The sequence below is a fragment of the Lacerta agilis genome, chromosome 16 (assembly GCF_009819535.1).
Source record: "Lacerta agilis isolate rLacAgi1 chromosome 16, rLacAgi1.pri, whole genome shotgun sequence".
NCBI classification, from domain to species: domain Eukaryota; kingdom Metazoa; phylum Chordata; class Lepidosauria; order Squamata; family Lacertidae; genus Lacerta; species Lacerta agilis.
Genome location: NC_046327.1, coordinates 27,432,978 through 27,460,760, shown reverse-complemented (window position 1 = coordinate 27,460,760; position 27,783 = coordinate 27,432,978). Strand labels below are relative to the sequence as shown.

At 44.7% G+C, this 27,783-nt stretch overlaps 4 protein-coding genes across 7 annotated transcripts in view; 2 read left to right on the top strand and 2 right to left on the bottom strand.

Moving 5' to 3' along the window:
* The window catches only part of KPNA1 (karyopherin subunit alpha 1), a 33,350-nt gene extending 30,072 nt beyond the window's left edge, over positions 1-3,278 (bottom strand). The window contains exon 1 of the mRNA XM_033173490.1: positions 3,158-3,278. The gene's annotated coding sequence lies outside the window, so the exon portion shown is untranslated. The remainder of the gene's footprint in view (positions 1-3,157) is intronic.
* A 471-nt stretch (positions 3,279-3,749) lies between these two features.
* Positions 3,750-5,526, top strand: LOC117061021 (negative elongation factor B-like). Its single transcript, XM_033173681.1, has one exon. The coding sequence runs from the start codon at positions 3,799-3,801 to the stop codon at positions 5,524-5,526; it is 1,728 nt and encodes a 575-aa protein (XP_033029572.1). The 5' UTR covers positions 3,750-3,798.
* A 1,908-nt stretch (positions 5,527-7,434) lies between these two features.
* Positions 7,435-21,074, top strand: FBXO40 (F-box protein 40). Of its 2 annotated transcripts, none has more exons than XM_033173547.1 (4): positions 7,435-7,562; positions 16,191-16,220; positions 17,331-19,223; positions 20,658-21,074. In XM_033173547.1, the coding sequence occupies exons 1-4, from the start codon at positions 7,554-7,556 to the stop codon at positions 20,877-20,879; spliced, it is 2,154 nt and encodes a 717-aa protein (XP_033029438.1). In that variant the 5' UTR covers positions 7,435-7,553; the 3' UTR covers positions 20,880-21,074. The 2 variants fall into 2 exon arrangements, with proteins under 2 accessions (XP_033029438.1, XP_033029439.1); XM_033173548.1 differs by lacking the exon at positions 7,435-7,562 and adding an exon at positions 8,258-8,293.
* Positions 21,075-23,391: 2,317 nt separating this feature from the next.
* Positions 23,392-27,783, bottom strand: part of STYK1 (serine/threonine/tyrosine kinase 1) — a 33,015-nt gene continuing 28,623 nt past the window's right edge. For all 3 annotated transcript variants that reach the window (XM_033173568.1, XM_033173569.1, XM_033173570.1), the window contains exons 8-10: positions 27,453-27,493; positions 26,880-26,976; positions 23,392-24,077 (exon numbers count right to left, since the gene is read on the bottom strand). In XM_033173568.1, coding sequence (XP_033029459.1) covers positions 23,873-24,077; positions 26,880-26,976; positions 27,453-27,493 — 343 coding nt within the window. In that variant the 3' untranslated portion in view covers positions 23,392-23,872. The remainder of the gene's footprint in view (positions 24,078-26,879; positions 26,977-27,452; positions 27,494-27,783) is intronic.

Here is a 27,783-nt window from a genome sequence, read left to right as displayed (position 1 = left end):
TTTTATCTTTAAGTTAGCTACATTTTAGCAGCAATCAGTAACAATATAATTCAATTCCCTTCTAATTTCTGGCACAGTTTGTGTCTGAACAGAATGTGTGGTTCAACTGGTATAAAACAGCTGATGATCCCATTAATACATTGGAATATACATGCCTGATATCATTTAGCCTTTGGACAGAGCTATCAAAGATTTGTCTAATCCTACCAGTAGTGGTCTGACACACTGCTGATTTATATTATGACTGGGATATATCACTTTGCTATAATCCTGAAAAAAAGATTTACCTAAAGTTGTCTGAGGAAGAAACCTTTGGATCTGAAGACTATCTACCTCCACCTCAATTTGTGTTTCTATGTCCTGAAACAATCAAACTACATAGGATGGTGTGGGACCCTAACAGGTATGACCAAGATACTGTAGTTCTTTTTGATTGGATAAATAATTTGCGAAGTCTGCAAACTCAGTAAGGCTCTACAGACATTAGCCAAGTGATGTAGTTGCATATACTGATAACATATTTTAACTGAATCTTGACCTCCCTCTTTAAAATATGCCTGTCCTTCATCAGTTTTTAAAAATCTTGCAAATATTTCCCCCCAATAATTTTAAAGAATCTACAAACCAAACAGGTCTAAAATGCGCTTATCCTAAAAAGGTAGAAACTGGTAAGATTCCAAATTTTATACTACCTAACCTCGGTCAGATTGTCAAGGCTTAGACCATGTAAGCATAGCTTCAATTATTTGGCACCTACTTTTATGCTTCTTTTCCAGAGAAAACCCATCATTGTATAAAGAACAATTTGTTAGAGCATTACTCCTGTACCAACCCCCCTCTTTATGTGGAAGACATCAGGATATAAAATACATGGCACCCATATCCTGAGCTTTTCTTCACCCTCGCTAATAGCTTCTGCCAGTCACTCAATGATTCATTGTAACTACTGCTTAGGGAATAAATATATAAATTTGGGCAAAATACTAATTTTCCATGGTTGCACCCTCATCAACTATGACACATTTGGCTTTCCCCAGTCTGTCATATCCTTTTAAACTGAGCACATCAATATAATATGTTTAATCAAGTCCCTATACAATTAAAACCCCAAAATGTTTCAAAGTATTTACCATTCCTTCCCATTTGTATTGGAAATTAACAATGCAGTTCTATGTCTACTTTATGTTTTTATTATTTTGCTCTGTAAAATATGCTTTTAATGTAGTAAACCACCCTGGGATGTTTTGACGGAGGACAGTGTATAAATTGAATAAATAATAATAATAGTAATAATAATAAATACTCAGCCCCCATAGACTTAAATGGGACTTACTTCCAGGTAAGGCCTCCTGAACCTCCCTTTAAATATATACTGCCAGCATCTCAACCTTTGGACAGTGCACTTTTAACACCTGAACCTTAATTATATTGTGAAGTTACCCTCTGATGTGCTAGCAAAGAAGACTGTGGGTTTGTCACAAGAATACTACCATCTGCAAGCAAGAGGATTTTCTGGTTTATCTGCCCCATTTTGGGGCTGCTGTATTATTGACTCCTCCCCTACAGCTTGTGCCTAAGGTTCCACTGTCAATGCAAAAAAATAAGTATAAAAATGTAGAGGGGATACCTCTGACCAATCCTAAAGTCACAAGATCTATGGTTTGATCCCTTCCCATGACTAGTTTTCTATGCTTTGGGCCCTGACACTAGATAAGCGGGCGGGGGGAGGGTACTAGAAAAGGGTGTGTCTCCACTACCAATTAGAAACTAGGGCAAATATACCCAAAATAAGAAAAGGAAAACGGAGTCCTAACTATTCCAACAGGTAGAACTTACACTTGAAATGCACAGGTTCATTCTCCAAATCAAAGGGTTTCTCTAACACAGCCTCTCTGCCTTGGACAGAGCCCACTAGCCTGACAGTATGAAAGCTCGCCATATCTCTACACACGGATCCTGAGAAGTTCGGGAGACTGTCTGAAGAGCTCAGCAGAAGCAAGTCACGGTTTTCTTACAGAAGATCCTCTCCCTTTACAACCTAAACAATTCCCATGCAGTAGGGGTGCTGGGAAAGGGCCTTTGCCCTGTTCCCCCAGAAACCCTAAAGAGAGACTCTCGCCACCAGTCGCAGAAAAGCATCACTAAATGTTTTGGTCATCACTATTATTTATTAAATCTGTATACCACCCCTCACCCAAAGATCTCAAGGCGGTTCACAAAAAAACGAGAAAATAAAACACCTAATAAAAAATACAATAACAAAACAAATCTGGGATAGCTCAGCTGAGGCACGGAATGAGGCTTTTAATCTCAGGGTTGCGGGTTCGAGCAGAATCTTCCTAATTATTGTGCTCAGAGGGATGGTACTGGAAAGTACTTTTTAAAGAGATGACCATAATTTTCATGGCCTCTTGTCAGCTTCCAGATGCATCCAACTGCCTATTTCTTCAGAGGCTTGATGGGCTGCTGGCAGGATCCAGCAATGATCAGAATGGCTCAGTGGGTACAGCATGAGACTCTTAATTTCAGGGTCATGGGTTTGAGCCCCACACTGGGCCAAAGATTCCTGCCTTGAAGGGGGTTGGACTAGATGACCCTTTTCCCACTCTACCATTCTAAGAAGCCGATAACACACAGCCCCCACAAACACATTTATGAAGGACTGGATAGACCAATGGTCAGACCTCGCAGCTTCAAAAAGCATCTCCGGGTGAGCGGTCCCAAAACACCCTCGCGGCCCAAGCAAGGGCAACGTACCTACGCCACAAAAGACCCCTCAAAATGGGGCGAAGTGGAAGCACCAACTCCCTGACACTTCCCCTGCCGCCGCGCCCATGGCGCCTGCCTGCCTGCCTGGCCCCGCACCCTTTCCTACAGCCACTTCCGACACGCGTCTCCCCACCGCTGTCAAACACAACACGCCCCTTTCAGAAGACCCTCGGGGTTGACGACCCGCGTCTCCCCTCAAAAAAGGCCCTTCGCTTCCACAGGCAGGTAGACAAGGCGTACGTATATACATACACAACACACACGCACACACGCACACGCACCCTCCTTCCCCTCAGGGCCTGGCCGTGGCGCCGGGGACCCAACAGCCGCGGGGCTCCGAGGGAGATACCTCGCCGCGCTCCCCAGCCCAAGCCCCGAGTCCTGGTACCTGCAAGTGCGGCCGGCTAAGCAGCCGGCGGGCCCCGCGACGTCAAGGTCCTGCCTGGGCCCCCCGAGGCGCGCGCGCGCGGGCGCCTCTCCCTCTTTTGCGCGGCGAAGCCGGCTGCGAAAGGCCTCCCGTGCGCACGCGCCGATCGCGCCGGGGGCCGTTTGGCGCAGCTTCCGGCGGAATCTCCGCCCCTACGCTTCCGACTGGCTCTTTCTTTCTCCCCCCTCCCGCAGTCGCGGTTATAGCTCTATAGTCACGTTGCAGCCTTGGAGACCCGGAAGTGGCGCTCTAGGGTTGTAGAGGCGACTGATGCTCGCTGGTCCTGGAGCGCAGCAAGGCTCCAGAAATTGAATTTGATTGATTGAATTTCCATTCAAATGGATTTCGTAGCGGCTTACGAGCGATAAAGTAGTAGCAGCATAATTTAAGACATGGCAGAGAATCGCGAATACAGCCTAAATCATACAAAACGATTAACAAATCATAAATAAAACAGTTGCAATCTACGGAACGCTAGAAACAAAATAGCAACTGAAAAATAAGCCGAACATCACAAATACAACCAAAGTCGTATTATATTATTAACAAAGCAGTATAATCTATAAAGCAACAGCCACATTGTAGGAGGAGGGTGCTGCGCCATGTTTGCCGGGCTGCAGGAGCTCGGAGTGGCTAACGGGGAAGACTTGAAGGAGACGCTGACCAACTGCACGGAGCCGCTCAAGGCCATCGAGCAGTTCCAGACAGAAAATGGCATCCTCCTGCCCACTCTTCAGTCAGCCTTGCCATTCCTGGACCTCCACGGCACCCTCAGGCTTGAGTTCCACCAGTCTGTGTTTGAGGAGCTGAGGGAGAAACTGCTGGAGAGGGTCTCAGCCATTGCCTCTGAAGGAAAGGCCGAAGAAAGATACAAGCAGCTGGAAGACCTCCTGGAGAAGAGCTTTCCCTTGGTCAAGGTGCCATCAATCCAACCTGTGGTGATGTGTGTCATGCAACACCTGCCCAAGGTGCCAGAAAAAAAGCTGAAGTTGGTGATGACTGACAAGGACCTGTACAAAGCATGTGCCATGGAGGTGAAGCGTCAGATTTGGCGGGATAACCAGGCCTTATTTGGTGACGAGGTGTCCCCTCTGCTGAAGCAATACATCCTGGAGAAGGAGAATGCCTTGTTTAGCGGCAACCTCTCTGTCCTGCACAACTTCTTCAGCCCTACTCCCAAAATGAGGCGCCAAGGAGAGGTGGTGCAGAAGCTCACCCAAATGATCGGGAAGAACGTGAAACTCTACGACATGGTGCTGCAGTTCCTGCGGACCTTGTTCCTTCGGACACACAATGTCCATTACTGCACATTGCGGGCAGAGCTCCTGATGTCACTGCATGACCTAGATATCAGCGAGATCTGCTTGGTTGACCCCTGTCACAAGTTTACCTGGTGCCTGGATGCCTGCATTAGAGAGAGGTTTGTGGACAACAAGCGGGCCCGAGAGCTGCAAGGCTTCCTCGACGGAGCGAAGAAAGGGCAAGAGCAAGTCCTGGGGGATTTATCCATGATACTTTGTGATCCATTTGCCATCCACACCTTGGCTCTGAGCACCATCCGCCACCTGCAAGAGCTGATTGGGCAGGATATGTTACCTAGGGAAAGCCCCGATCTTCTGCTTCTCCTGAGGATGTTGACACTGGGACAGGGAGCCTGGGACATTATTGACAGTCAGATCTTTAAGGAACCCAGAATGGAAGTAGACTTGATTACCAAGTTCCTGCCACTGTTGATGACCTTCGTGGTGGATGACTACACATTTACCGTCGATCAGAAGCTGCCTTTAGAAGACAAGGGCCCAGCACCTTACCCCACCACAATCCCAGATATATTCCCCAAATTTCTGCAAGAGCACTGGATTGCCTGCCAGATTGGGCTCTACTACGTGCTTCACATCACTAAGCAAAGGAACAAGAACGCTCTTCTCCGGCTGCTCCCCACCCTTGGGGAGACATTCAGTGATCTGGCCTTCAGTGACATCTTCCTGCACCTGTTCACCAGCAACCTCACTCTCCTCAGCGACGAGTTCACTCAAGAGGAGTTCTGCACCAGCCTTTTTGATGACTTCTTCCTCCCCACCTGCTTGAGGAAGGAGAATGTACATAGACACATGCTGAGGCTCCTGCTTCACCTCCACCACAAGGTGACACCTGCCAAGTTGGAGTCCCTGCTGAAGTCACTAGAGCCTCCCAAGCATGGTGGAGAAGCCTTGAAGGAGCTTTACAACCAGCTCAGCAAAAAACTGGAACTCCGCAAGTCCAGCCCTGTCCAGGGCGCAGCCGACACACCCACTGTGGACTTGCCCCTGCCAGCAGTGGCCCCACTCTAGGCTGTGCTCCCCCTGAGCCTATAGAACAAAGTTTCTTGTGTTGATCTCACAGCAGAGACTAGAACCACGTCTTGATTCCTCATACACACCAGTCATAATCTTTTGCCTGTCTTTCGGACTTGGGTTGTTGCCTCATCTCATCTGGCCTGTTGCCCTAGAAGACAGCTCTGCCCTCAAGATTGGTCTTCTGGGGCAAATTTGATATAGCTGTTCTTATTAAAAAAAGAAAACTGCCTTTAGTCCCCGTCAAGGGAAAAGGTGGGGTGTAAATATAATATAAATATAATAACAGCAATAATAATAATGAATTTAGTTATCTTAGATGTTTGCATATAGAGAAGCCTAGTAAGTTAATAAGAATGAATTATTTGTGAAGCTTGGCTTTTTTAGAGAGGACACTGAAATAATGTTTCAGAGGCTGTCAAAAGAACAAGAACAACAACACCATTAACAAAATAAATAAAATGAATAAACTAAAAAAATGAAATACATGGTATATGGTACAACGTGTAAATTATGTTTGGAATTTACCTCTCAAAGGGTTGGGTTCATATAATCATAGAATGTTAGAGTTAGAAGAGATCCATGGAAAATTTACGCAAAATTGCCATTCTGTTTGTTTTTAAATTCTTCCTTCGATGAAAAAGTTCCTGGTTCTTTTAGAATTTGCAAGCCCCCAAGGGATAAGATGGTTTTGCAATAATTTTTTTGTTCTTTGCATGAGTTTCTAATTTCATGTTTTTCATAAATGTTGACATTTATCCTAAATAACTGAGTCACTAGGTGTATTCCTCATAGAATTGTAGAGTTGGAAGGGATGGGTCATCTAATCTAACCCCCTGTAATGCAGGAATCTCAACACATGGTTCCCCATCCAATTTGAGACTGTGCCAGCACCTGCTTAGCTTTGCAAATGTGCTAGCAAGTGGCTGCAGGAGCTGCTTGTGGCCGAACAAGGTGGGCAGGTGGGTAAGTGCTGTGGCCTTGGAACCTCTTCCTGCTCACGGAAGCACATTAAAATATTTATGCTACATATGTGGAGGCTGATAATGTTTTGCCATGAGTGTATTGCTCACACTGACTTAATTCAGACAACTCTAATTAACTAATTACATTATTAGTAACACACATATCAGCTGAAAGTCTTCAAGGTGGCAACAAGACAAAACAACATTACAAAATAACACATGCTCTCCCCTCTAATACTTGTTCTGTGCTAATTATAATTTGCCACCATGACCCCTCAGTCGGCAAATTACTTCTACTCCAAACTAGACTCGGAAACATCCTCAAACCATAGTTTTGAATTCTGGTTAATGTTTCCCATTTTGGATCTCATAGCAAACTATGGACATGCCAAAGACATGGAAGTTTCCCTGAAGCCTGCAGTTCATTATCAGGCTATGACTGAAGGTTTATCTTAATTGTGCCACTCTTTGCTACTAACTACACAAGTTGTCTTTTAATGTTGCAGAGATTCTGGAATTCATCAGTATTTTTACATTTTCAGTGCAGAAAACTAATATCCCGCATCGGATAAAGAGATACTCATTAGCTTTAATGCAAAAAGGGGGGGGGATAAATAAAGTCAGAGTATTTCATATAGGCAGCATGAGGAGGAAGATGCTGAAGGGATGTAAAACTTACTTCCTCAGTAAGAAAGATGACTTCGTTGTAAAGCATATGCCTTGCAGAGAATGTTATTGTACTGATATGTGAATCAGCTGTTCTGCTCAAGCTCTGTTAAACAGCACAGCATCAATGACAGTTAAAATAAATATTGTGGAAGGGCAACATTCTGTAAATTGAACCATGCTGCCGAGTGCACCAGTTTTATTTTTAACAGCTGAGGCCACTTGTGTGCATTTCAGGGTGGTTGTTTTTTTTTTTTTTTTACCTCCCCTGCCTCCTCAGATTTCCTCCTCCTTCATTCTGCTGCTCCCACCCATCTCTGATCTACCTCATTTCAACTCAGCTTGAAAAACCCAAGAGACCATTTGTTTGGGGTACAGAAAAAAAGAGACTGCATGCTGAGGGTAAGGCTTTAAAACAAAAACCTGTTTTGGAATCAAAGCTGAAATGTGAATGCTATATTATCATGCCAGAGTTAGGAATGAAAAACATTAACATGTATAATAAGGGGGGGGGGAAGTGTGTCGCAGCTAATTATGCAGAGTGTTTAAAGTACTGATAAATGTTAGACTCTCATCTTGACATTCTTCCATCAGCTCTGTTAAATTGGGAATGCTAGAGAGGTGCTGAGCTCCGTGAGGTCCAGTTTTCCCGTGTTGGCACAGCCTGTGTGCAGGATTGCAGCTTTATTCTTTATTGCTTCTTTGCATTGCGAAAGACAGTGGGATTAATTGGAGGCTGTCACCTTCAGTGCCAGGGCTCATCCTTGTAAAATATGAACTAACAATGAAGGAGGAGGCTCTGAGCAGGTGCAGAGTTGATTTTCCTTTCTACTTAAATAACCACAGGTTGCTCTCATGCGCATCTAGAACCGGAGGACGGGCTTCTAGGTTAGAGAGTAGTTTCAGAAAGCTAGCACTAAAGAGCTCGGCTATTAATATCCTAAATTCGTGATCGAGGTCAGCTCCAAAAAAAACAAGCATGTATCCCTTTTGAGAGGACTAGTCTCCGAAATCAGTTACAGCAGGGCAGATCTGAAACTTCAGAGCAGAATTAGCTGAGGTTTACAGCTGTCTAATCATGAGAGTGGCTCTAATCAGGAATTTTCAGCAGGTTCTGTGAAGCAGAAGGCAAGGTAAGAGCTTTGAGATATTTAAAAAAATGAATTTAGAAGATGGAAGAACAAACGATAGCACAGAGCTGACAATATTATCACTAATATTGCAAACAACTGCCACGTGGTTTTGACATGAAAACCCATATAAAAAGTAATTTATACTCCCCGAACCAGTAGCTCTCAAGCCCTTCCCCCCCCCCCCAGGAATAGCCAAGATAAGCCTCTTGTAACCTCTTATTTTCTTCAAGGATCTATTTATCTATAGTTTGTTTGTCTATAGCTAACTCTTGGGAAAGGAAACTGCATTGAAAGCTTTAAAAACGTTCTTATGCTTCCCTTCACTTAAAAAATGTCCAGGGCGGTTTACAATAGCTCATTAAACACAATAAAACACTAATAATCAATATAAAGTGTCCACAGCAGTGACTTTTTTTTTCTGTGGTGGCTTTGAACACATCTCAGAGTAATCAATACTATTCCACTGTGCTCTGCTGAAATGAGCAGGAAGGTTCTGCCTTCCAGCCAAGGGTGACTGCTGGTAGTTGCGTTGTGGCTTTTTATTTTTATTTTGAAAACTGGCATCCTGCCCTCCCTCCCAGGGCAGCCCAGGGCAGCAAATGTCAAAATGTTAAAACAGTACTGTACATTTTTTAAAAGAGATTTAACACATTAAAAAAACTAATTAGAACATCTAAAAGCAGACTCATACCCTCATCTGTTTTCACAAACAGGGACCCACCACTGAGAAGGCCCTGTCACAGATCAGCGCCAATCAGGCAGCTTCCAGACACAACAGTGGTGCTCGAGATAGTTTATATGGGGGGAGCTGCTGCTTTGGGTACCTGGGTCCCAATCCATTTAGGCTGCCCCACTTACCAACTTAACAGCCACATTCTGCACAAGCTGTAACCTCTGGGTCATCTTCAAGGGCAGCCCCATGTAGAGAACGTTGCAGTAGTCTAAGCAGGAGGCCACCACAGCAAGGACATAACGGCCAAGCTATCCCAGTCCAGGAAAGGCCAGTGACAGGTTGGAATTCAGTACTCCCAGATGACAAACCTGTTCTTTCAGGGGAAATGTACAGGTCGTACAGCCATTTTCCCAGACATCCACCAACAGCATAAGCCCCCAGCCAGCCCTTTACTCCTTCCAGACACTGGTCTAACATCTTCACAGTCTCTCCTGATTCAGATGGTATGAAGAGACAGAGCTGTGTGTCTTCAGCATACTGATGGATTATGGTCCAAATTCCTGGATAACAGCTCCCAACAGACTCGTATAGATGTTAAATGGCATAGGAGATAAGAGGGACTCTTGCAAGACCCCACAGCTCAAAAGCTCCAGGGCCAAGCAACCATCTCCTCCTCTTTTCTTGGGACAACCCTGCAAATAGGAGTGGAACCACTGTACTACACTGCCTTCAAGTCCTATTCCTTCAAGTCATTATGAAAGGACATCATGGTTAATGGTGTCAAAAGTCATTTGGGCTGATAACTCCTGATCATCCAATTTACTGGCTAGTTCCAATGTGAAACTAAACCAGTGGTTTCCAGGTGGGGGGTACTGCCCCTGGGGAGCGGTAGGATTACCAAGGGGGCGTGCTAAGACACAAGGAGTGGCAGGGAGGCACTGGAAGTGTAAATGATGATCAGACTTTGAAGAGCTGGTATGACACTGGATCAAATCTACCAGTTTCGCTGAATTAATTAAACTAAATAGTTTTAGTTGGATTTTGAATAAATGTGGCAATTAATTGTTACTCTTTTGAATTCTCTTGTGTTGTTATCTTCCTTAATGGGTTGCACTAACCACTTTTCTGAATAATGCTTTTTATAGGGTGGAGTTCACTAGGGATGAGATTATGGAACCAAGGGGATAGTGACCCACAAAATTTGGGAACCAGTGAGCTAAACCCAGTGCTTTCCCCCTGTTATAAAAACAAAACTGCTCCCTTTCCCTTATGGGGTATTCCAGAACACATATAGAGTCCTTAAGTGGGTTCCCTATCAGTAGGTGAAAACAGAGGCCAACCAGAGTATATTGAGAAGCAAAGCAGCTAGCAAGCCTGATCTTTATTAAAGGAACAGTTGCAACAGGGTCCCCACTCACCCCATGCAGGAGGGAGGAGAAACCCTGAACAATGGTGTGCAAGCCCTTATTTAGACTTTTGAAACTGCCCACCATGTAGCCCAAGACCACCCCCCAAAACATCATACATACATCACAGAAGGAGGCGGTCTACAGCAGAAATCCTGTCTGCCAGGATACCTGATAATGGTCGCTGATTGCATTAACTGGGCAGTCTGGCCATTCTTTTGTGATGGTTAATACTTTAGTTCCTGAGTCCAGGTCACAGGCTCACCCTATTCATACACAAATACACCCTTAAGATTCATACACAAATAAACTCCTAAGGTATCTGAAGAAGTGTGCATGCACACGAAAGCTCATACCAAGAACAAACTTAGTTGGTCTCTAAGGTGCTACTGGAATGAATTTTTTATTTTTTATTTTGTTTTGACCCTTAAGACAGGATTTGCAAGCAAATAGACAATGGGAAGGCTTTCCCCATTTGCCTCTCTTACTGCAGAGGAATATTTGAGGTCCTTGGGAGAGTCTAATGGCTTCAGGATTGCTCTCCCGTACTATTTCAGACACATGGCTCATATATTTAGATATGGGTGCATGTATGAATATTCTATATTTGAGACCTTAAAATTCTTATAACACCCCAGAAAAAAAGATGCCTGAACATACTTCACTTAGAAGACCTACCTCGGATCTCTTGAAGCTCCTCAGAGGCCAGAGGCTTATTGAGGTTGCTCAGCTGAGATGCAAAGGCACTTCTGCACCACAGCTGAGCAGCTTAATGGCATGGGGACTTGCTCAGCTGAGGCACAGCTTTCCCGTGTGTTGGCTATTAGCCAGGAGGCTGAAGAGGCTCAGCAAAGCCTTGCTGCACCTCCTGCTCATGAGGAGACTTTTCCCAGAACCCGTGGAGAATGTCCTTTCAGGTTCTGGGGCAGATCTTCTTGTGAGACGGAGGTGTAGTGGGGCTTTTGCTGAGGCCGGTCACGTCTCCCCCCACACCTCCAGGGCCCAGCTGAGAGGTGCCAGAATGCCATTGTACTGCATTCTGGCTGGAAGAAGCCCTGGCTAAACCATAGGTTAGCATGAGCCCTAGCAGGCCTCTTGCATTTCCTTTCCACTGCCATCACCTGCCCTCTAAGAAACTGGCTTGTTTCAGTCAAGCTAAAGAACTTTTAAAATGGTCCTTCTGTTGAATGATGGATTGCCCCATGTAGGGCTTTCAGACTGTCCATATTTGGGTTATCTGTCTTTTGCTCCAACCCTTGTAAATGTTCAAGTGCTCCCGATACATGCATAGTTTTTGTGCTATGTAACTGTGCTGACGTTCTGCAAGTCATTGCTGCAGCTATTTTTAGAAATTATGTGCATCCAAAATACTGCCAAGAATCAGAGCAACAGAAGTCTGGCTGTGACAGACAAACAGACAAATGCTTTTACTGTTGTACATCAGGAAGGCTGTTGCTGCATATTTGCACTAGGAGTTCTGCAGAAGGAAGATCCTGTCTTCTGAACAATAGCTGTACAGTGCTGAAGAACTGTCAGCCGAGATCAACTCAGTGGTACATCTTTTCCATCACTGCAGTTTACAAGTAACAGATGCTAGCAGAGAGGGTGCTAGAAAGTTCAGCATGGACAATGGAATATCGAGCAATTTTCTTCAAATTTGTTACTTTCTGGGTTGTTGATGACCAGTGGCACTGAAGTAATGGTGAATATTGTTATAAGAAAAATTCCAATAATTCCTTTATGGGGTATCTAGAGCCCGTATAGAGTCCCTCAGGAGATCTCTATCAGTTGGAGAGAAAGCAGAGGCCAACCAGAGTATATTGAAAGCAAAGAGGCTAGTAAGCCTGATCTTTATTAAAGGAAATAAACTGTTGCAACAGGGTCCCCACCAGAGCTGTCAACCTTCCTTTTCTTGCAATGGGAAACGGCGCTGGAATAAGGGAATTTCCCGCAAAAAAAAGGGAAAGTTGACAGCTATGGTCCCCACTCACCACACGCAGGAGGGAGGAGAACCCTGAACAATGGTGTGCAAGCCCCTTTTGAAATTGCCCCAAGACCACCACCCCAAAACATCATACATACATCACAGAAGGAGGTGGTCTCCAGCAGAAATTTGAAAGTGTTACTTCTCTCCTGTCTGCCAGGATACCTGATAATGCTTACCTTACTTGATTGCATTTTCTGGGTAGCCTGGCCATTCCTTTGAGATGGTATGTACTTTAGTTCCTGGATCTCTTACACATATTGATACAGTAGTTTGCTCAGCTTGAGAGATGCTTGCTAGTCTGTATTAGAAAATGCTAGCTGCGAGCAGGAGATTGGGCGGGTGATTGGTGGCTGCGGCAAGGCCTGGTTGCGATTGGCTGCTGCTGCAGCTATTGAGCGGGCAATTGGTGGCTGCTGGTGGTGAGCGGGCAGGCGATTGGTAGTTTCTGTGAGGCATGTGAATGGCAGCGGCGGTCAGGCGGGTGAGCAACTGTTGGCAATCACGCCCCCCCATGGACAATGCCCCCCATTTATTTAATTTGGGGTCCCAAAAAATAGGGGTCATCTTATACTTGGGGGCATGTTATGCACATAATAATAATAATAATAATAATAATAATAATAATAATAATAATAATTTTTTTATTTATACCCCGCCCTTCCCAGCCAAAAAAAAACCGGGCTCAGGGCGGCTAACACCAATTAAAATCACAGCAAAAAACATAAACACGATCAATTTAAAATAACAGATTAAAATACAAATTTAAAAATTCAATATTAAAACTGCAGTCTCATTTTCAAATAACCCACCAATAAAAGAATGAAGCATAAATATTAAACAGAAACCAACCCAAAGGCCAGGTGGAACAGCTCCGTCTTGCAGGCCCTGCGGAAAGATGCCAAATCCCGCAGGGCCCTGGTCTCTTGTGATAGACTGTTCCACCAAGTCGGGGCCAATACTGAGAAGGCCCTGGCCCTAGTTGAGGCCAACCTAGCATCTTTGTTGCTCGGGACCTCCAAAAGATTATTATTTGAGGACCTTAAGGTCCTACACGGGACATACCAGGAGAGGCGGTCCCTGTTACAGGGAAATGTATAGGGGCTGCCAAACATTGTGCTAACCTACACACAAAAACCTAGCTTCTCCCAGGCAATGTGCTGTGGTTCAAAAGTCGTGTGTTTTATGTTGGCATTTATCTGTCCTTGAAAGCGAGTAGCCAGTTAAAAGGACTGTGGGTGGAGAAGCACTAAGTGCACCACATAATTTCTTCAGCTATACTTTGGGAGTTCTGAGGCACCAGGAAGATGAACATTATGACTCCATTTCAATCTGGTTTCTGTCCTGTGTTTGGTACTCCAACTGCGTTGGCCGCCCTTGTGGACCACCTACAGAGGGAGTGTGCCATTGTCAACTGTCCTGGAACTTGAAGTGTTTTTATTGAATGATTTGTTATGTTTATTTTTTTTTAAATAATATTTATTAGGCTTTTTCCAATTATGACCAAATTACAATCAAATTACAGCACATGATTAAATTTTTCTAACCCCCCTTTCTCTCACCAAGAGGAGCATACCAAATAAACCCCCCTCTCACTGGGGTGAACACTTATACTTCGCCAATTTAATCACTTACAATACACGTATCATCATAGCCTTGTGGACTTCCCCAACTCCCACCCGTTGACTCCATAGAAAAACCTAATTTACAGTTATTACCAATTAAACCCAATATCATTTCCTCTCTTTCTTACATTTACCAATATTTCTTACAAAATACTTTTCCAATTTATAAATCTAATTCATCATTTTTAACTATCCTCCACATTCACTGTATTTCTAAGCTTTCATTGTTATTCCCCAATCTATTATAACAACATATTTAAAATTGAATTTACCTTAAAGTCCTTCCCCCCTTTATCTCATCATTCATTTTAAGACCATACCATTATCCGTTAACATACCATACGTCAAACCATAATAGCAAAAAAGTTTCCACAAAGTTCATAAGTTTTTCAACCCACCCCCTCCCTTTCAAATACCATAATTCCACAGTCTTGGGAAACTGGTTTGTACTCCATTCTTATCTCATATGTCCTTGAGAGTTTTTCAACAACCAGAGTCTGTACCGCCTTCCTCCAGACACTCTTTTTTCCTACAGATTTCCCATTTTTTCTTCTTGTTGTTTTCTGCCTCTTAATTTTCCTACTTTTCCTTGCCGGATTGAATCCACCTTTTTTTCCTCGGATTTTCTCCTCTTCATTATAATTGTCCTTGTAGCTCTCACAAAAGGCCTTAAATTCCTTTTCTTGCACAGCTAAAGTCCGCAGCTAGTACTGTCCCCGTTAGCTGATTTAGCTGGTTGAATCCTTCTGTTAAATTGCACAAAAGTTCCAAGACTTTTATTTTGAAATCCTTAGACCATTTCCTTTTGGGCATCCTCAAAGTCCATAAAATCCATAAAATCAATAAAGTCCATAAGGTCAGTAAAGTCCATAAAGTCCAGCAAGCTTATGCAGTCCAAATGATATCTCAGAGAGAGAACAATTGTATCTTAAAAGCTTCAGAAATTTTCTATTTACAAAATCCATAAAATGCTTCAGAACTCAAAATTCCACTGCTTCCTCCTTCTTCAACATTTAGGGAACCGACTTCCGTTTTTAGAGTTCCCAAAACTTCCAAATTAAATCAATTTTTTTTGTTATTTTTTAGCAAATTTGGTACTTACATGGTCCAATTAGCCGAATCCAAGAAGAATTTGGCGCTCTCTCCCGCCGGCTCCGCCGCTTCCTGCTGCGAAGCTAGCGATGAACCCACAGCCCCCACGCCTTCAAACCTCGCACGTCACGGCTGCCCTTACTAGGGCAAACCGGAGAGCAAGGGAGGCACCCTGGGGGGCCCGCCGGGTCCCACGGCACCAGGACTCTCCACCTGGTGATTTTGGGGGGTCGAGTAGCAGTCTCGACTCTCCCTCCCCCCGCAGCGACGGAGAAACCTCAGACGCGAGGTTTCTCCCGACTGGCGGGGATGGCGCCAAACCGGAAGTCGATTTGTTATGTTTATATCCTAAAAAAAAGTTAGATAAAAATAAATAAATACTGCTAATACATATGGTAAATTAAATATTTAACGAAGTCAGAAAAACAGGAAAATATTTTCTGCGTGTGCTACCAGGAAGCATTGTTGCCCTCATCACTTATAGGCTCGAAGTAGATACAAACAACCCTTTTGCCACAAATCTGCACCTGACATGCGATAAATGTCCTCCAGACCATTTGACAAAACGATACAGGAGAACAAGCAATCTGCGATAGTTTGGGTCAGTCATTTACAGTTGTGTAATGAAATGGGCACCTGCATCTACACTGAATTACACTGGAGGTAAAAAAGCAGTCTAGTGAAGACATTTCCCCCAATGATGGATATTAAATAGTGGGTGGACATAGCAGACGACACAGTGATTCTCCAAGCAGCTCTCTTTAGTATCAGGCTGGAACAGAACTGAACCGAAGGGCTGAGCCAGCCTGCTTATATAGTACTCAGTAACATGCAACAGTAACGACTCTCTCTAGCTACCCAATCCGTGAGCGGCAATCTCAACCCTTCATTTGCATGTGCGGACCTGAGTGAGAACTGCAGCCACGGTAGGCAGAGTGAAACTATATACACAACACCCCTAGTGGCCTAGGGTGGGAACTTCAATACATAACAATGGAGCATGCCTACACCATATAGATTCTGTATTCTACTTTGGAATGGAATGGTTGAACTGCAAGGCTGTACTTAGATCACCACTATTTGATACTTTTGTGAAACCTTTTTATTTTTCTTGCAGGGATACCAAAGGCAACCAACTGCAGCTATGGTAAGAGAAGAGATTGTTTTGTCGTGCAATGCATTCAGTGAACTGGTCTCTCTAGTTCAATTCCATTCTTACAGCACATCATTAATTGTTCTAGGCCAAGTTACAGGTGGGTAGCCGTGTTGGCCTGCCATAGTCAAAACAAAATAAAAATTTCTTTCCAGTAGCACCTTAGAGACCAACTAAGTTTGTTCTTGGTATGAGCTTTCGTGTGCATGCACACGAAAGCTCATACCAAGAACAAACTTAGTTGGTCTCTAAGGTGCTACTGGAAAGAAATTTTTATTTTGTTTTGTTCTAGGCCAAGGGTGCTAACCTTCCCCCCCGCCCCAAGAGACACATTCCTCCTTGGTTGCTGTAGTCCATTTTTGGGAGAAGAAAAGGCTAAGGAGTGAACCCTACACAAATCCAGAGCGGAGCACCTAAGACAATTGGATGACGTCTTGTATACCGCCTTCCGGCAAACCCTTCAGCTAAGCTGGTGCCAAATGTATTGCTTGCTGATGTGGTTTAGAAGCTGGTCTTTTTGTCAGGGTAGCCCAGGACCTCCATACACTCTGCCCAAGCTTGCACCCCAGAGAGGTCGCTTTGCTGCTGCTGACGCAGTAGAAACAACGCAGGAGGCAGCAATTATGTGCTACTGGTCTCTGCGACCACAGCAGGCACTGTGATTCTATTTTAGTTTTAACTATTTGTGTTTTTATGTGAACCGCCCTGAGAACTTTTGATGAAGGGTGGTATATAAATCTTAATCTTAATAATACGGTCGTACCTTGGTTTTCGAACAGCTTAGTTCTTGAACGTTTTGGCTCCCGAACTCCCGAAGTGAGTGTTCCAGTTTGCGAATGTTCTTTGGAACCCGAACGTCCGACGCGGCTTCTGTGGCTTCCGATCGGCTGCAGGAGTTTCCTGCAGCCGATCGGAAGGCGCGCCTTGATTTTCAAACGTTTTTTGGAAGTAGAACGGACTCTTGGAACGGATTCCATTTGAGAACCAAGGTACGACTGTAATATTAAATGCAGAGCTCTTTAAGCCACAAACATGGACCATGTCCCAGCTTTCCTCAATGCTTTGATGAGCTGCTTCTCTTTCTGTCTCCTCTCGTGTCTGCAGGGCAGGAAGCAACGAGCTTCCTCTGGACTCCACAAGCACTGTGAGAAGTGTTTCAACCGGCACTGCCAAGCTCCAGTCGAGCCCACGGTCTCTTGTGTGGTGATCAGCTGCCGGGCTCACTGCGGTGCTACTTTCCATATGTGTAAAGAGGACGAGCACCAACTCCTGTGTCCACTAGAGCAAGTCTCATGCCTCAACTCTCTTTATGGCTGCCCTTTCACCATGGCCCGTTTCAAAGTGGCCAAACACCTCAGAGTCTGCCCCGCCAGTATCGTTTCCTGTTCGATGGATTGGAATCGTTGGCCAAACGTGGATTCTGAGGACGTTCTGCACCAGAACATTATGAAAGAGGAGCCCGGCGAAGCGTGCTTAGATGCGGCCCTCGCCTTGAGAGATCAGAAAGCTCTTTTTAAGACACTCAGAATGGCTGAGTTTTTCCCAGAATGCATGGAGGCCTGTCCCATAGATGAAGAAGGGACCGATGGTGCTGAGTACTACCTAGGAGAAGGAGCTGGTCAGTCTGAAGCAACTAAGGCTGAGGCAGCCGGGCTCAGCCAGGAAGAGCGTGAGAAGATTGCAAAAGACAAAGAAGGGGTAGATTTAGTTGGTTACAAAACCTGGGAAAATATCTTCAGTAAAGAATTCAAAGCGTGCACAGTAACAGGCCAACTGGCTGAAAACGAGGAAAGTGGAACGGAGAGTAAGCCTCTGAAAACAGGACCAACTTCTAGTGGCAACGAGAAAGGAAAGCCGCCAGAAGAAGGTAGCGGTGTGGGAGACAGTGAAAAAAACCAAGCCTCTCCTGAAGTGAATTTAGCAGCTGAAAAGACAGGTTTGGCTCCTTGGCAAGATGGAGTTTTGGAGAGGTTAAAAAAAGAGGTTCCTATAGGGGATTATAATATGTATCTGGTGCACCATGGAAGGATGCTAATTCATTTTGGTCAGATGGCTGCTTGCACTCCCAGAGAGAAAGACTTTGTATATGGAAACCTGGAAGTTCAGGAAGTGAAGACTGTAACCACCTTCAGAGTGCCAGTCAGCTATTGTGGCAAAAGAGCACGCCTTGGGGACGTTGTGGCGCACAGGAAGCCAACTAAGAGCGTATCTGTGGATACTTCAGAGTTAGGAGTAAGTCTGGAGGCTCTTCCTAAATCCGATGCAATCAAAACTACACTGTTGTGTGCCTTGGAGAAGGAACTGAAAGGGCATGAGATCTCTGAATCAAAGAGCGTCGATGCTCTCTTCATAGATTTTGGGACGCAAACGTACAACTTTGCTATGGAGCCTTTCGCTTCCACGGCTGTTCTAGCAGACACACTAGATGCCAAAGACCCACCGAGTCTCCACCTGCAGCTCGGCAGCGAGAGTGTAACCCAAAGGCACAACAAAAGCAACTCTGCTTTCACGTTCTCTTGCAGCCACGTTTTCAGGAGAGACGAGTTTCCTTCGCATTTCAAGAATGTTCACGCCGACATCCAGTCCTGCCTGAATGGATGGTTCCAGCGTCGTTGTCCACTTGCCTACCTGGGGTGCACTTTTGTTCAATATCCCTGGCGCCCGGCTGGGCAAAGTTCAAGTGTCATCTACAGCCAGCACCTCAAGACATTTGCCCTTAAGCCAGAGGTTGACCCCGTGCTCTCGGAAGCAAAGAAATTTAACTTGAGCAGAAATCGCAAGGGGAAAGAAATGGATGTTCTGAGCAGCCTTCCCCTGGAGATCCTGAAATACATCGCTGAGTTTTTGGATAGCTTCAGCTTGTCTCAGTTGGCTCAGGTGTCTGTGCAGATGAGGGACATCTGTGCTACTCTGCTGCAGGAGAGAGGAATGGTTCTTCTGTTGTGGGAAAAGAAGAGATATTCTCATGGCGGCACTTCTTGGAGAGTCCGCAAAAAGGCAAGTAATGGGGGCATTTGGGAGGGTATGGTGGCATCATCCAAACATTTACATTGGTCTCTGGATTTTGGGTTGTGAGCATCATGGGTTTCTACCACTATAAAAAAACATTTTGGCAATTTTTAGTTAGGCTTTGTTTACACTGGCTAAAGCACTGTGACAAGCAATGGTTGCAGGATATCAGGCTCTGTCCTGATGTTTTAAAGTTTTAACCGTCACAGAATCACAGAATGGTAGAGTTGGAAGGGACCACAAGAGTCGTCTGGTCCAACCCCCTGCCCAACATGGGGCTCAAACCCATGATTGTGAGATTAAGAGTTAGCTTTATATTGGAATGTTCCCTGAATATGGAAAGCAAGCATGTTCTTAGTTCTCCAAGAAAACTAAGCCTTGATTCAAAGTAGGAGTCTGCCAAGCATATTGTTCCAGCATGGTAGTAGAAATAGTATGGTCTAACAAAACCTCTGATTTCTGTTGCTTCTCACTCTCTCTCCCCTTCCCACACACATACAGCAGGGAGAATTGTACCTTTAATCAAAGTGGGATGTTAAATACAGTATGAGTTTGAGTTTTAAATGAAGACGTCAGTTTAACAGATCTAGGCCTATATCTATATCCATATCTAGGTTAGGAAGTTAATAAATTAAATAAATTAAATAGACAAAATAATTTATTCTACATAAATTGAATACATTGTAAATGTACATTAATTCCTAAAGGATAATGCTCCATGCCGAAAGTTTGAAAATGTTTGTTAGGATCCATATCTAAACAAGGAGAATTGCTAAATTTCCCTCCACCTCTCCTCTTTGACTGCATTAGATAGATATTTATAGCAAAGTGCTTGGGGGACAAAAGGGATTGGAGAGAAGAGGGGGCACACAGATCTAACAAGCCAGATCCACAGGATCTTGCACACCCCTGTGCCATTGATTCTGCTGCTGGCTTGACTCAAAATGCTAAAAGCTGGAGTACAAGCTGCTAGGCCACGAACAGCACTTTTGCTGCCTGCTTACCATTTCTGCCACACGGCGTTGCTTCACCCCCTTCTCTCTTTCCAGGCCAAGTGGAAGAGATGGAGCAGAACAGCAGTTTTAAACAGGAGTGCCTGTTTGTTTTAAACAGGGGGACAGCAAGGAGGAAGAGGTGGCAGCAGGAACAGGGTGGAAGGGTTGGAACACCCCAGTGGTGCACTCGTGGGCAGGTGGTGGCAGTGAGTGAGTGGGCAAGTGGTGGACTGGCTGGTCCAGAGGTCTGAAGTGCTACCAGTAGATTCAATGATGGGCTACAAGCCTGAAACATTTGGACAAAATCTTGATGCCCTCTTATGCATGCACCTAGCTTCTTGTAATGGGAAGAGTTGTTTGCAAGATCTTGCACAATTGCAAGGCCGAGTTTTTCATGCCTATGTTCCTTGTTTATGTTTCTTGATAGATCTGGAAATTTAGCAGCCTGTTCTCCACAGTTAATAGCTGGCAATTCAGTGACATCCCTTCGATGGCTGCACATTTAAAGACCTGCCCTTTTTATGAGGTAGAGAGCAAGGAGGACCCTGTTTTGCTGCCTAGCCTGTTTTCACCTGAAGAACAGATGCAAGACACTTTGGTCTCCACAGTCAGACACAGCCTAAAGAAACTTCAGAGAAGACTTAATTGATTTTGAGAGAGAGGTTCTTTTGGATCTGGAAGAACTCGATCAGAACTTTAGCTGTTCTCTCTGAAATGGATTTCATATTCTTTATTAGTATGTCAACAGAAAAAAAATCTTAGCTGTATGCTTTCAGGATAGAATGAAACAGAGGGTGCAATCCAGAATCTTTCAAATAAATGGGAACTTCACTCCTGACTTCAACATAATGTCTGACTTCAAGATACTTTCATTTCAACCAGCTTTTTATTCATTGTTGTGTCTTGCTGAAATGTTACTGCTTTTTTTAAAGGGTTGAAGGTGGATTTTAACCTAATGGTTTTGAATGCCCCCTTACAAGGGCAAATGCCTTGAAAGATGTCTTAAAAATGTTTTCATTAATTAATGAAAAATAGAATTGCACCCAAAGTCTTACAGATTGTGACCAGTAGCATGAACAACATAGTGATGAATAATATGTACCGGTATACATATCTGTTGCACTGCCTCCCCCACCTTTCAAGGTGGGGTGAAGGAAGAAAAGTCTAGCTATCCTTTGGTTCAAAACATATTGGGGATGGAACCTTGAATTAAAAATGAAGAGTAAAACGAAAAGTTTATTTAAAGTTTTCACGTTGTCATTTCTTCAGTCACAGTTATGGGTTCTGTTCCCTTACAAAGTTTAGAATCTGAAAAGATTTTTGGAAGGAGCCCTCAAAAATCTGTGTTCAAATTAGTTCCTTAAAGGTCTAAAACAGCAGGGTACATAAGGAATCGTCACAGCAAGAGCAGCATGGAAGACACCTGCAGTGGGGAAGGAAAGTGGGTTGCCTATGATTGCACGGAAGACCAGGTGAACAGCTGCAGTTACAGGTAAGCAACCTGACTTTCTTCTTCCTGGTCCTAGGCAACATGGGAAGTGCCACCTATGGGAGAATAAGACCAGAGGTGTGGCAGGTGGCATTTAGGCAACCACTGAGCTCAGCACAGCCTGGGAATGGAGCTGCATCCTTAAAAAAGAAATCAGTCCTTCACCTTCAGGGAGGAGCTGGACATGACATTCAGACTTAGCAATTCTGAGTCAAACAAGTAGTGCATGTTATTTTTTCCCAGCCATGATGGGCAAGGGTCAAAGGAGTAGGTGTTTTGACACTCCCTGCAAGTGGCCTAACCACATTCTCAGGCCACAATAACAGAAATGGATTCCATAAATCAGGGACTGCTGACCCAGAGGCTGTATCCGGCCTCCTAAGCAATTTCTAGTGGCGCGAACCATGCAACTTGATTTCATTTTTTTAAAAGCAAGAAACTGACCAGCAGGTGGCACTGTTGAGCCATACAATCATGCCAGTGGGAGCGCGTAATTTTCATGTTTTCAGTTGAATGGCATGGCACATCAACAGCATTAAAAAAGAAATATTCTACTCATGTCCCTGTCCTTATTCTCCCCATCCCCACTGACAAGTACTTATTAATTTGCAGAGTACCATGTTCAACCAGATACCCAGATTCAGCCAGATAATTCTGCTCATTATTGCCAACCCTTCACAAGTAATTTTGGCAGGTGTTTCCTAGCTTAGGCTTATTGTGATGTAAATTCATTTTGCGCTTTTCCCTCATCCTCAACTCTCTTATAATGCAGTCTGAGTTATACTGCCACAAACATGGAGGCTCTCTGTGTGTGATAATTTTGCAGAGAATATATATTTGAATTGGTTGCCTCTCTGTGCAGCACATTCTCTCCCTCTCCCTCCCTTTCACCTCCTTCACTTGTAGTTTGAGGTACAGAGCAGTTTACTCTCAGGTTCATTTTGCGCGAAAAACTGAATACGGTAGGTGCATTTCTAGTTGAAAGGTCTCCCACGTCATGCATACACACACATACAAAACGTTTAGAAAGCTTTTTAAAACAACCTCCTTTTAATTATTTGTTTCTGTCTAATAAAGCAGGAACGATTCTAAGTGACTGCATATCTCCAATGTGCGCTGTGGCAAAGCCCTCTGTCTTCCTCACATCACCGGCTGTCTTCTGCCTTGAGAAAAGCATCAGTCCCACTCCCAGGTGACACACTCTCTCTTCCTTGACAAATGCATTGCTCATGGGAAGGCCTGAATGCCACAACTGCCACAGGATAACAAACAGACCTGGAGCCAGCCTTCCCCTACCTAATGTCCTCCACAAATTTTGGACTACAACTTCCATTAGTTCCAGCCAGCTGTTGTAGCTCAAAACATTTGTAGGTAGGCAGCAAGCCCAGGGGTGGGGCCAGCTGCCCACAGGGTGGGGCAAGCCGGGGCACGACGCTCCGTGGGACCTCCGAGGAGTCTGCCTGCCTCCTTCCACTCAGCCGCCCTACCGCTTAGGGGGAGGCAGCAGGCGGACCGTTTGGGGCAGCGCAGAGCCTGCAGGCACCCAAGCCACCGCATCACTCCAAGGAGAGACGCGTGGCTTGGGCATGCTGCAGGCCCCGCGGTGAGTGTCGCCCACCATTTTGTCACTCCCCTCAGTGGTGACACCCGGGGTGACCTGCCCCCACCGCCCCTCTTCCTCTGCCCCTGTAGGTAGGGCAACCAGGTTGGGAAAAGCTGACGGAGATCAAACCCCTTTAAGCTCATAGGGCCAGCAGATTAACACAAGAAGACAAAGCCACCAATCAGCTATGCCATTTTGGGCTTTCCTGATCAGCCACACAGGCTACCTTCACCTGGTTTAGCCAGCCAGTCGAAGCCATTTCCTGGGTAACTATAAATTCTTCTTCTACTACTAAAGTTACAGTTCTATGAACAGTTGTATGGGTCACCCATGGAAGTCAGTTGCACATGCTTACAATAAAATGTGCACAATATTACGATGCACACCTGTTCCGTTACAGTAACTAAGGAAGGCTTCCTAACATCCAGCTTCATTTTCTCCTTCGTTTTTCCATGGTGAACTGAAATGATGCCATTTCCTTTCTGGATTAGCCTTAAGAAACTACCATTTCTCGGTGTCTGCCTTCTGTACATTATGAAAAGGCACCTTTTTAGAACACTGTGTAGTCAGTGGGAAGATCTCTCAAGTCAATCCCAGCTACGGTGGCATAGAGCTCGGGCACCACCACCTCCGGAATTTGCAGCACAGCCTGGTCATTACTGGTCTTGATTCCTGTTTGCAGCCTCCTGATCAGCTCAGTGGGGGAAGGGCGATCTGTTGGAGTCCAGTGCCAGCAGGCCTCCATAATGCTATACCTGTCAAAGAAAGCGTAGTGGTTCATCTCAAGGATTTGACCTGTGCATCTATCTTTATGCATCTTGCAGAATGAGGTGGCAGGGTGAGCTGACAGTTTCTGGTCTGTACCATTTTGGATTGTAGGTGGAGGGATGCATATTTTATAGCACTCATAGCTGGTGGCGCTGTGGTCTAAACCACTGAGCCCCTTGGGCTTGCCGATCAGAAAGTCAGCAGTTCAAATGCCTGCGACAGGGTGAGCTCCTGTTGCTCTGTCCCAGCTCCTGCCAACCTAGCAGTATGAAAGCACGCTGGTCCAAGTAGATAAATAGGTACCGCTGCGGTGGGAAAGTAAATGGCATTTCCGTGCGCTCTGGTTTCCGTCATGGTGTTCCATTGTGCCAGAAGAGGTTTAGTCATGCTGGCCACATGACCCGGAAAGCTGCTGGCTCCCTCAGCCTGAAAGCGAGACGAGCGCTGCAACCCCATAGTTGCCTTTGACTGGACTTAACCACCCAGGGATCCTTTACCCCTTTTTACCTATTTTATAGTACTGTAGTGGGTAAACCTTAGTCTTGGATGGAGAGGAGGTTGTAGTCTCTGGCTGCCCCTCCAAAATTAAGGTATCTCATTAAAGGGACCTGGGAGGAATTGCTCCTGTCCATATGCCCAGGTGGGCCACAGCACTCCTCAAAGCGGAGATCCCCGCAGGGGTCTCCCTATTTGATGTGAGCCATAGGACTCCCCTGCTGCTGGGTTGACCCCAATTCACTTCCGGCAGGCGGGTGGGAAGTCAGTGGTTGTGCTCAATGCTAAACATCTTACACCTGTAAACAGTTGTGGCCTTATTTTACCCAATGAAACTGTGTTGTGTCTTTTCTTCCTCGCCAGTCGAGGGGCGGTAAGGGCACCTGAACATGCAATGCTAACCCTGTCAAAGAAAGGTCAGTGGTTCATCTCACAGTGCAATGCATATTTAGACATCTTGCATCACAAGGTGGCAGAGTGAAATGGCAGCTTTTGGTCTGTACCGTTTTGGATTGTAGGTGGATAGCTACATATTTTCTAATTTCCCAGGGTTATATCACAATCGTGTCCCTCCAGTCATGGAAAGTTTTTTAAAAGAATTTTTAGGGGACCCTTTGCAATAACACGAAAACCACATCCCCTTTCTGTTCTTGGAAGCCTCCTCTGGAACAAAGAGCCTTTTGTGAGCCAAGGGACACACCTAGAGACAGCCCCCTATGTGCAAAAACTAGCATACCTTATATGCTAGTTTACCACGTGTAGGAAGAAATAACAAAGGATCTTATAGCACCTTAAAGACTAACAAATGTATTATGGGATAAGCTTTTATTGACTAGAATCCATTTCATGCAGGGAGTTTTTGATGTGAGGAAATATTCAAAATGATCTTGCACTCCATTCTGAAGTGCATAATACGTTCTTCTACTCTATCTCATTCTGTATACTGTGTAGCTTGGCTCCCTTGGGAGCCTTCTGTAACAAACTGTGACATGTTTATAATAAAATATAGAGTAACGAACATAGGCACTTGCAGGCAGAAAACCAAGCATAAAGTGCTCTAGACAATTGCTTTTGCCTCATGTTTACTGTTGTTTTGCCTCATGAAATTAGTTTTCAGGAAGCCTTTTATTTGAGAAGTATATAACCTCAAGTAATAGGCAGAATGTAGACTTCAGGGACAAATCACACAGCCCATTATTCACCCCCCCCCCTTTTAAAGGTGTGCTTAAACTAACTACTTTTATTTTAAGGAGGGGCAGTTCAGAGCCTTGCACCTATTTCCTGCCACCAAAAACCCCTACATTGCTATTTGTACCCAAAGGAGCTATTTTTTGGTGGTGGCGGGGGGATGGCACCCTACCAAATAGCCACAGAGGATGAGATCTTCAGCAAGAAACTGGCATGGTCCTCTAATCTGGATTGGGAGCATGTTCTGGATCAGTTGTAGGGAATCTTTGGCCTTCTGGATGTTGCTGAACTACAACTCCCATCAGCCATAGCAAGCATGGTCAAGGATGATGGATGCTGTAATTCAGCAACATCCGGAAGGCCAAAGCTTCCCCCCATCTCTTCTAGATTGTGGGCTCAAGCCTGCTTTCTCTTCAAAATAAAGAGTGGCTAGTTTCAGGAATGCAATTTTTAAAATTGCAAATGTTTGACCTTTCTCTCATAGGGCAAAATACTGCGAGAATTTGTTTTATATCATAAAATATGCAGAAAATTCTTTAAATCAAATTTACTGGAACATCTCTGTGTTCACTCACACGCTTCAGCAGATGGGTGATTTAGTAGCACCCAATCACTGCTCTTCTGCATTAAGATGGAAGTTGAGTGGCAACTTGACTTCCAGACTTCAGACTAAGTGAGAAGTCCCTCTTTCCTCAGCCCCAAATGTGTGCGCGCGGCATACAGATTAGAGCATTCTATTCTCCCTCACTGCACTTATCATGATTGCCCCCCTTCTAGATTTTTTTTGGGGGGGCGGGTATCAAAGCAATGATATTTGGGAAGGGACCCTCCTGATTTAGCAACCCTCCTGATTTAGTCACATGTAAACCACTGCTGTAGCCTTTTGTTCATTAAGGAGCCACGAAGTCGCCGGCAGGCTGGTCTTGGGATGGGGGCGTGAAGGTTCAACATTTTGCAAATGTTGCCTCAGGTGCAAAGGCGCTTCTTGCAGATAGCAGGAAGGAAATAGAATGATCTGTGGTGGGTTGATCCTTTAGGAAATGAGGTAATAATTTAGAATAAAATGCATAGCCTGCATTATAAGATGGGATGCGGAGCAATCTTACATGGCTGGCTGACAGCTGGAAGGCCTCTTCATAGTGTGCTGCCTCTGAAGGTGTTGCAAGATATCAGATGGGGGAACCTCTGGAAATGGTGGCGCTCCTGGGTGGCAAAATAAAATGAAAACCCACAAGAGTTTTTACACTAATTAAATGAAAACATTCATTTAAATCCAGATGTGACACACGTTTGGCTCTCTTTATGTGTTTTTTGTTTTTTTTTTGGAAGCAGCTAAGACGAAATGCAAATCGAAGTGAGGTTTCGTATGGGAGGTTTTAATTAGACCACCTTTGACACAGAATCATACAGTTGGAAGGGACCATGAGGGCTATCTAGTCCAACCCCCTGCAATGCAGGAATCTTTTTGCCCGAGGTTGCCTCATGACCCTGAGCTATCCACTTCCAAACTGAGCCAACTGAGCTATCCACTTCCAAAGCTTGCTTAAACTAAAAAACTAAATTGCAGCTTTGACCAGAGGATCTCCTACTCTTATCTAGCACAATTACTCAAAACACATTTTTAAAGTAAACGTGATTAGGAATGCAGCCTCTTCTCAGGATTACTTTCCTCTACTTACCTAATGTGATCATCTCATATAGTAAGATTCCAAAGGACCATCTGCAATAAAACAAAACGAAAAGAGAAAAAGAGAAAAACGAAAAAGGTTAACAGAAGCAGTCACTTCATACCTTCCACTGAGAGCTGCAGGAAAAAGTACCTTAAGGTTAGTCTGGGCCCTACCAAATTCAAGGAGCCACCAGCTTCAACAAGCACCAGGGGAGTCCTGATGGGTGTACACTGGAAAAGTTCAACTCTTTGCAAGCCAGGAGGAGTTGTTGCTAAACCACAGCGATAGTCAATGTGAGGCCCTGACATCCTGAGTGATGAGGACCTGATGATATGGGTAA

Coding starts and splice junctions, on each gene's coding strand:
- LOC117061021 (XM_033173681.1), top strand. CDS start 3,799: ATGTTTGCCGGGCTGCAGGAGCTCGGAGTGGCTAACGGGGAAGACTTG.
- FBXO40 (XM_033173547.1), top strand. Junction 16,221..17,330: donor GGCAACCAACTGCAGCTATG/GTAAGAGAAGAG, acceptor TCGTGTCTGCAG/GGCAGGAAGCAACGAGCTTC. Junction 19,224..20,657: donor CTTGGAGAGTCCGCAAAAAG/GCAAGTAATGGG, acceptor GTTTCTTGATAG/ATCTGGAAATTTAGCAGCCT.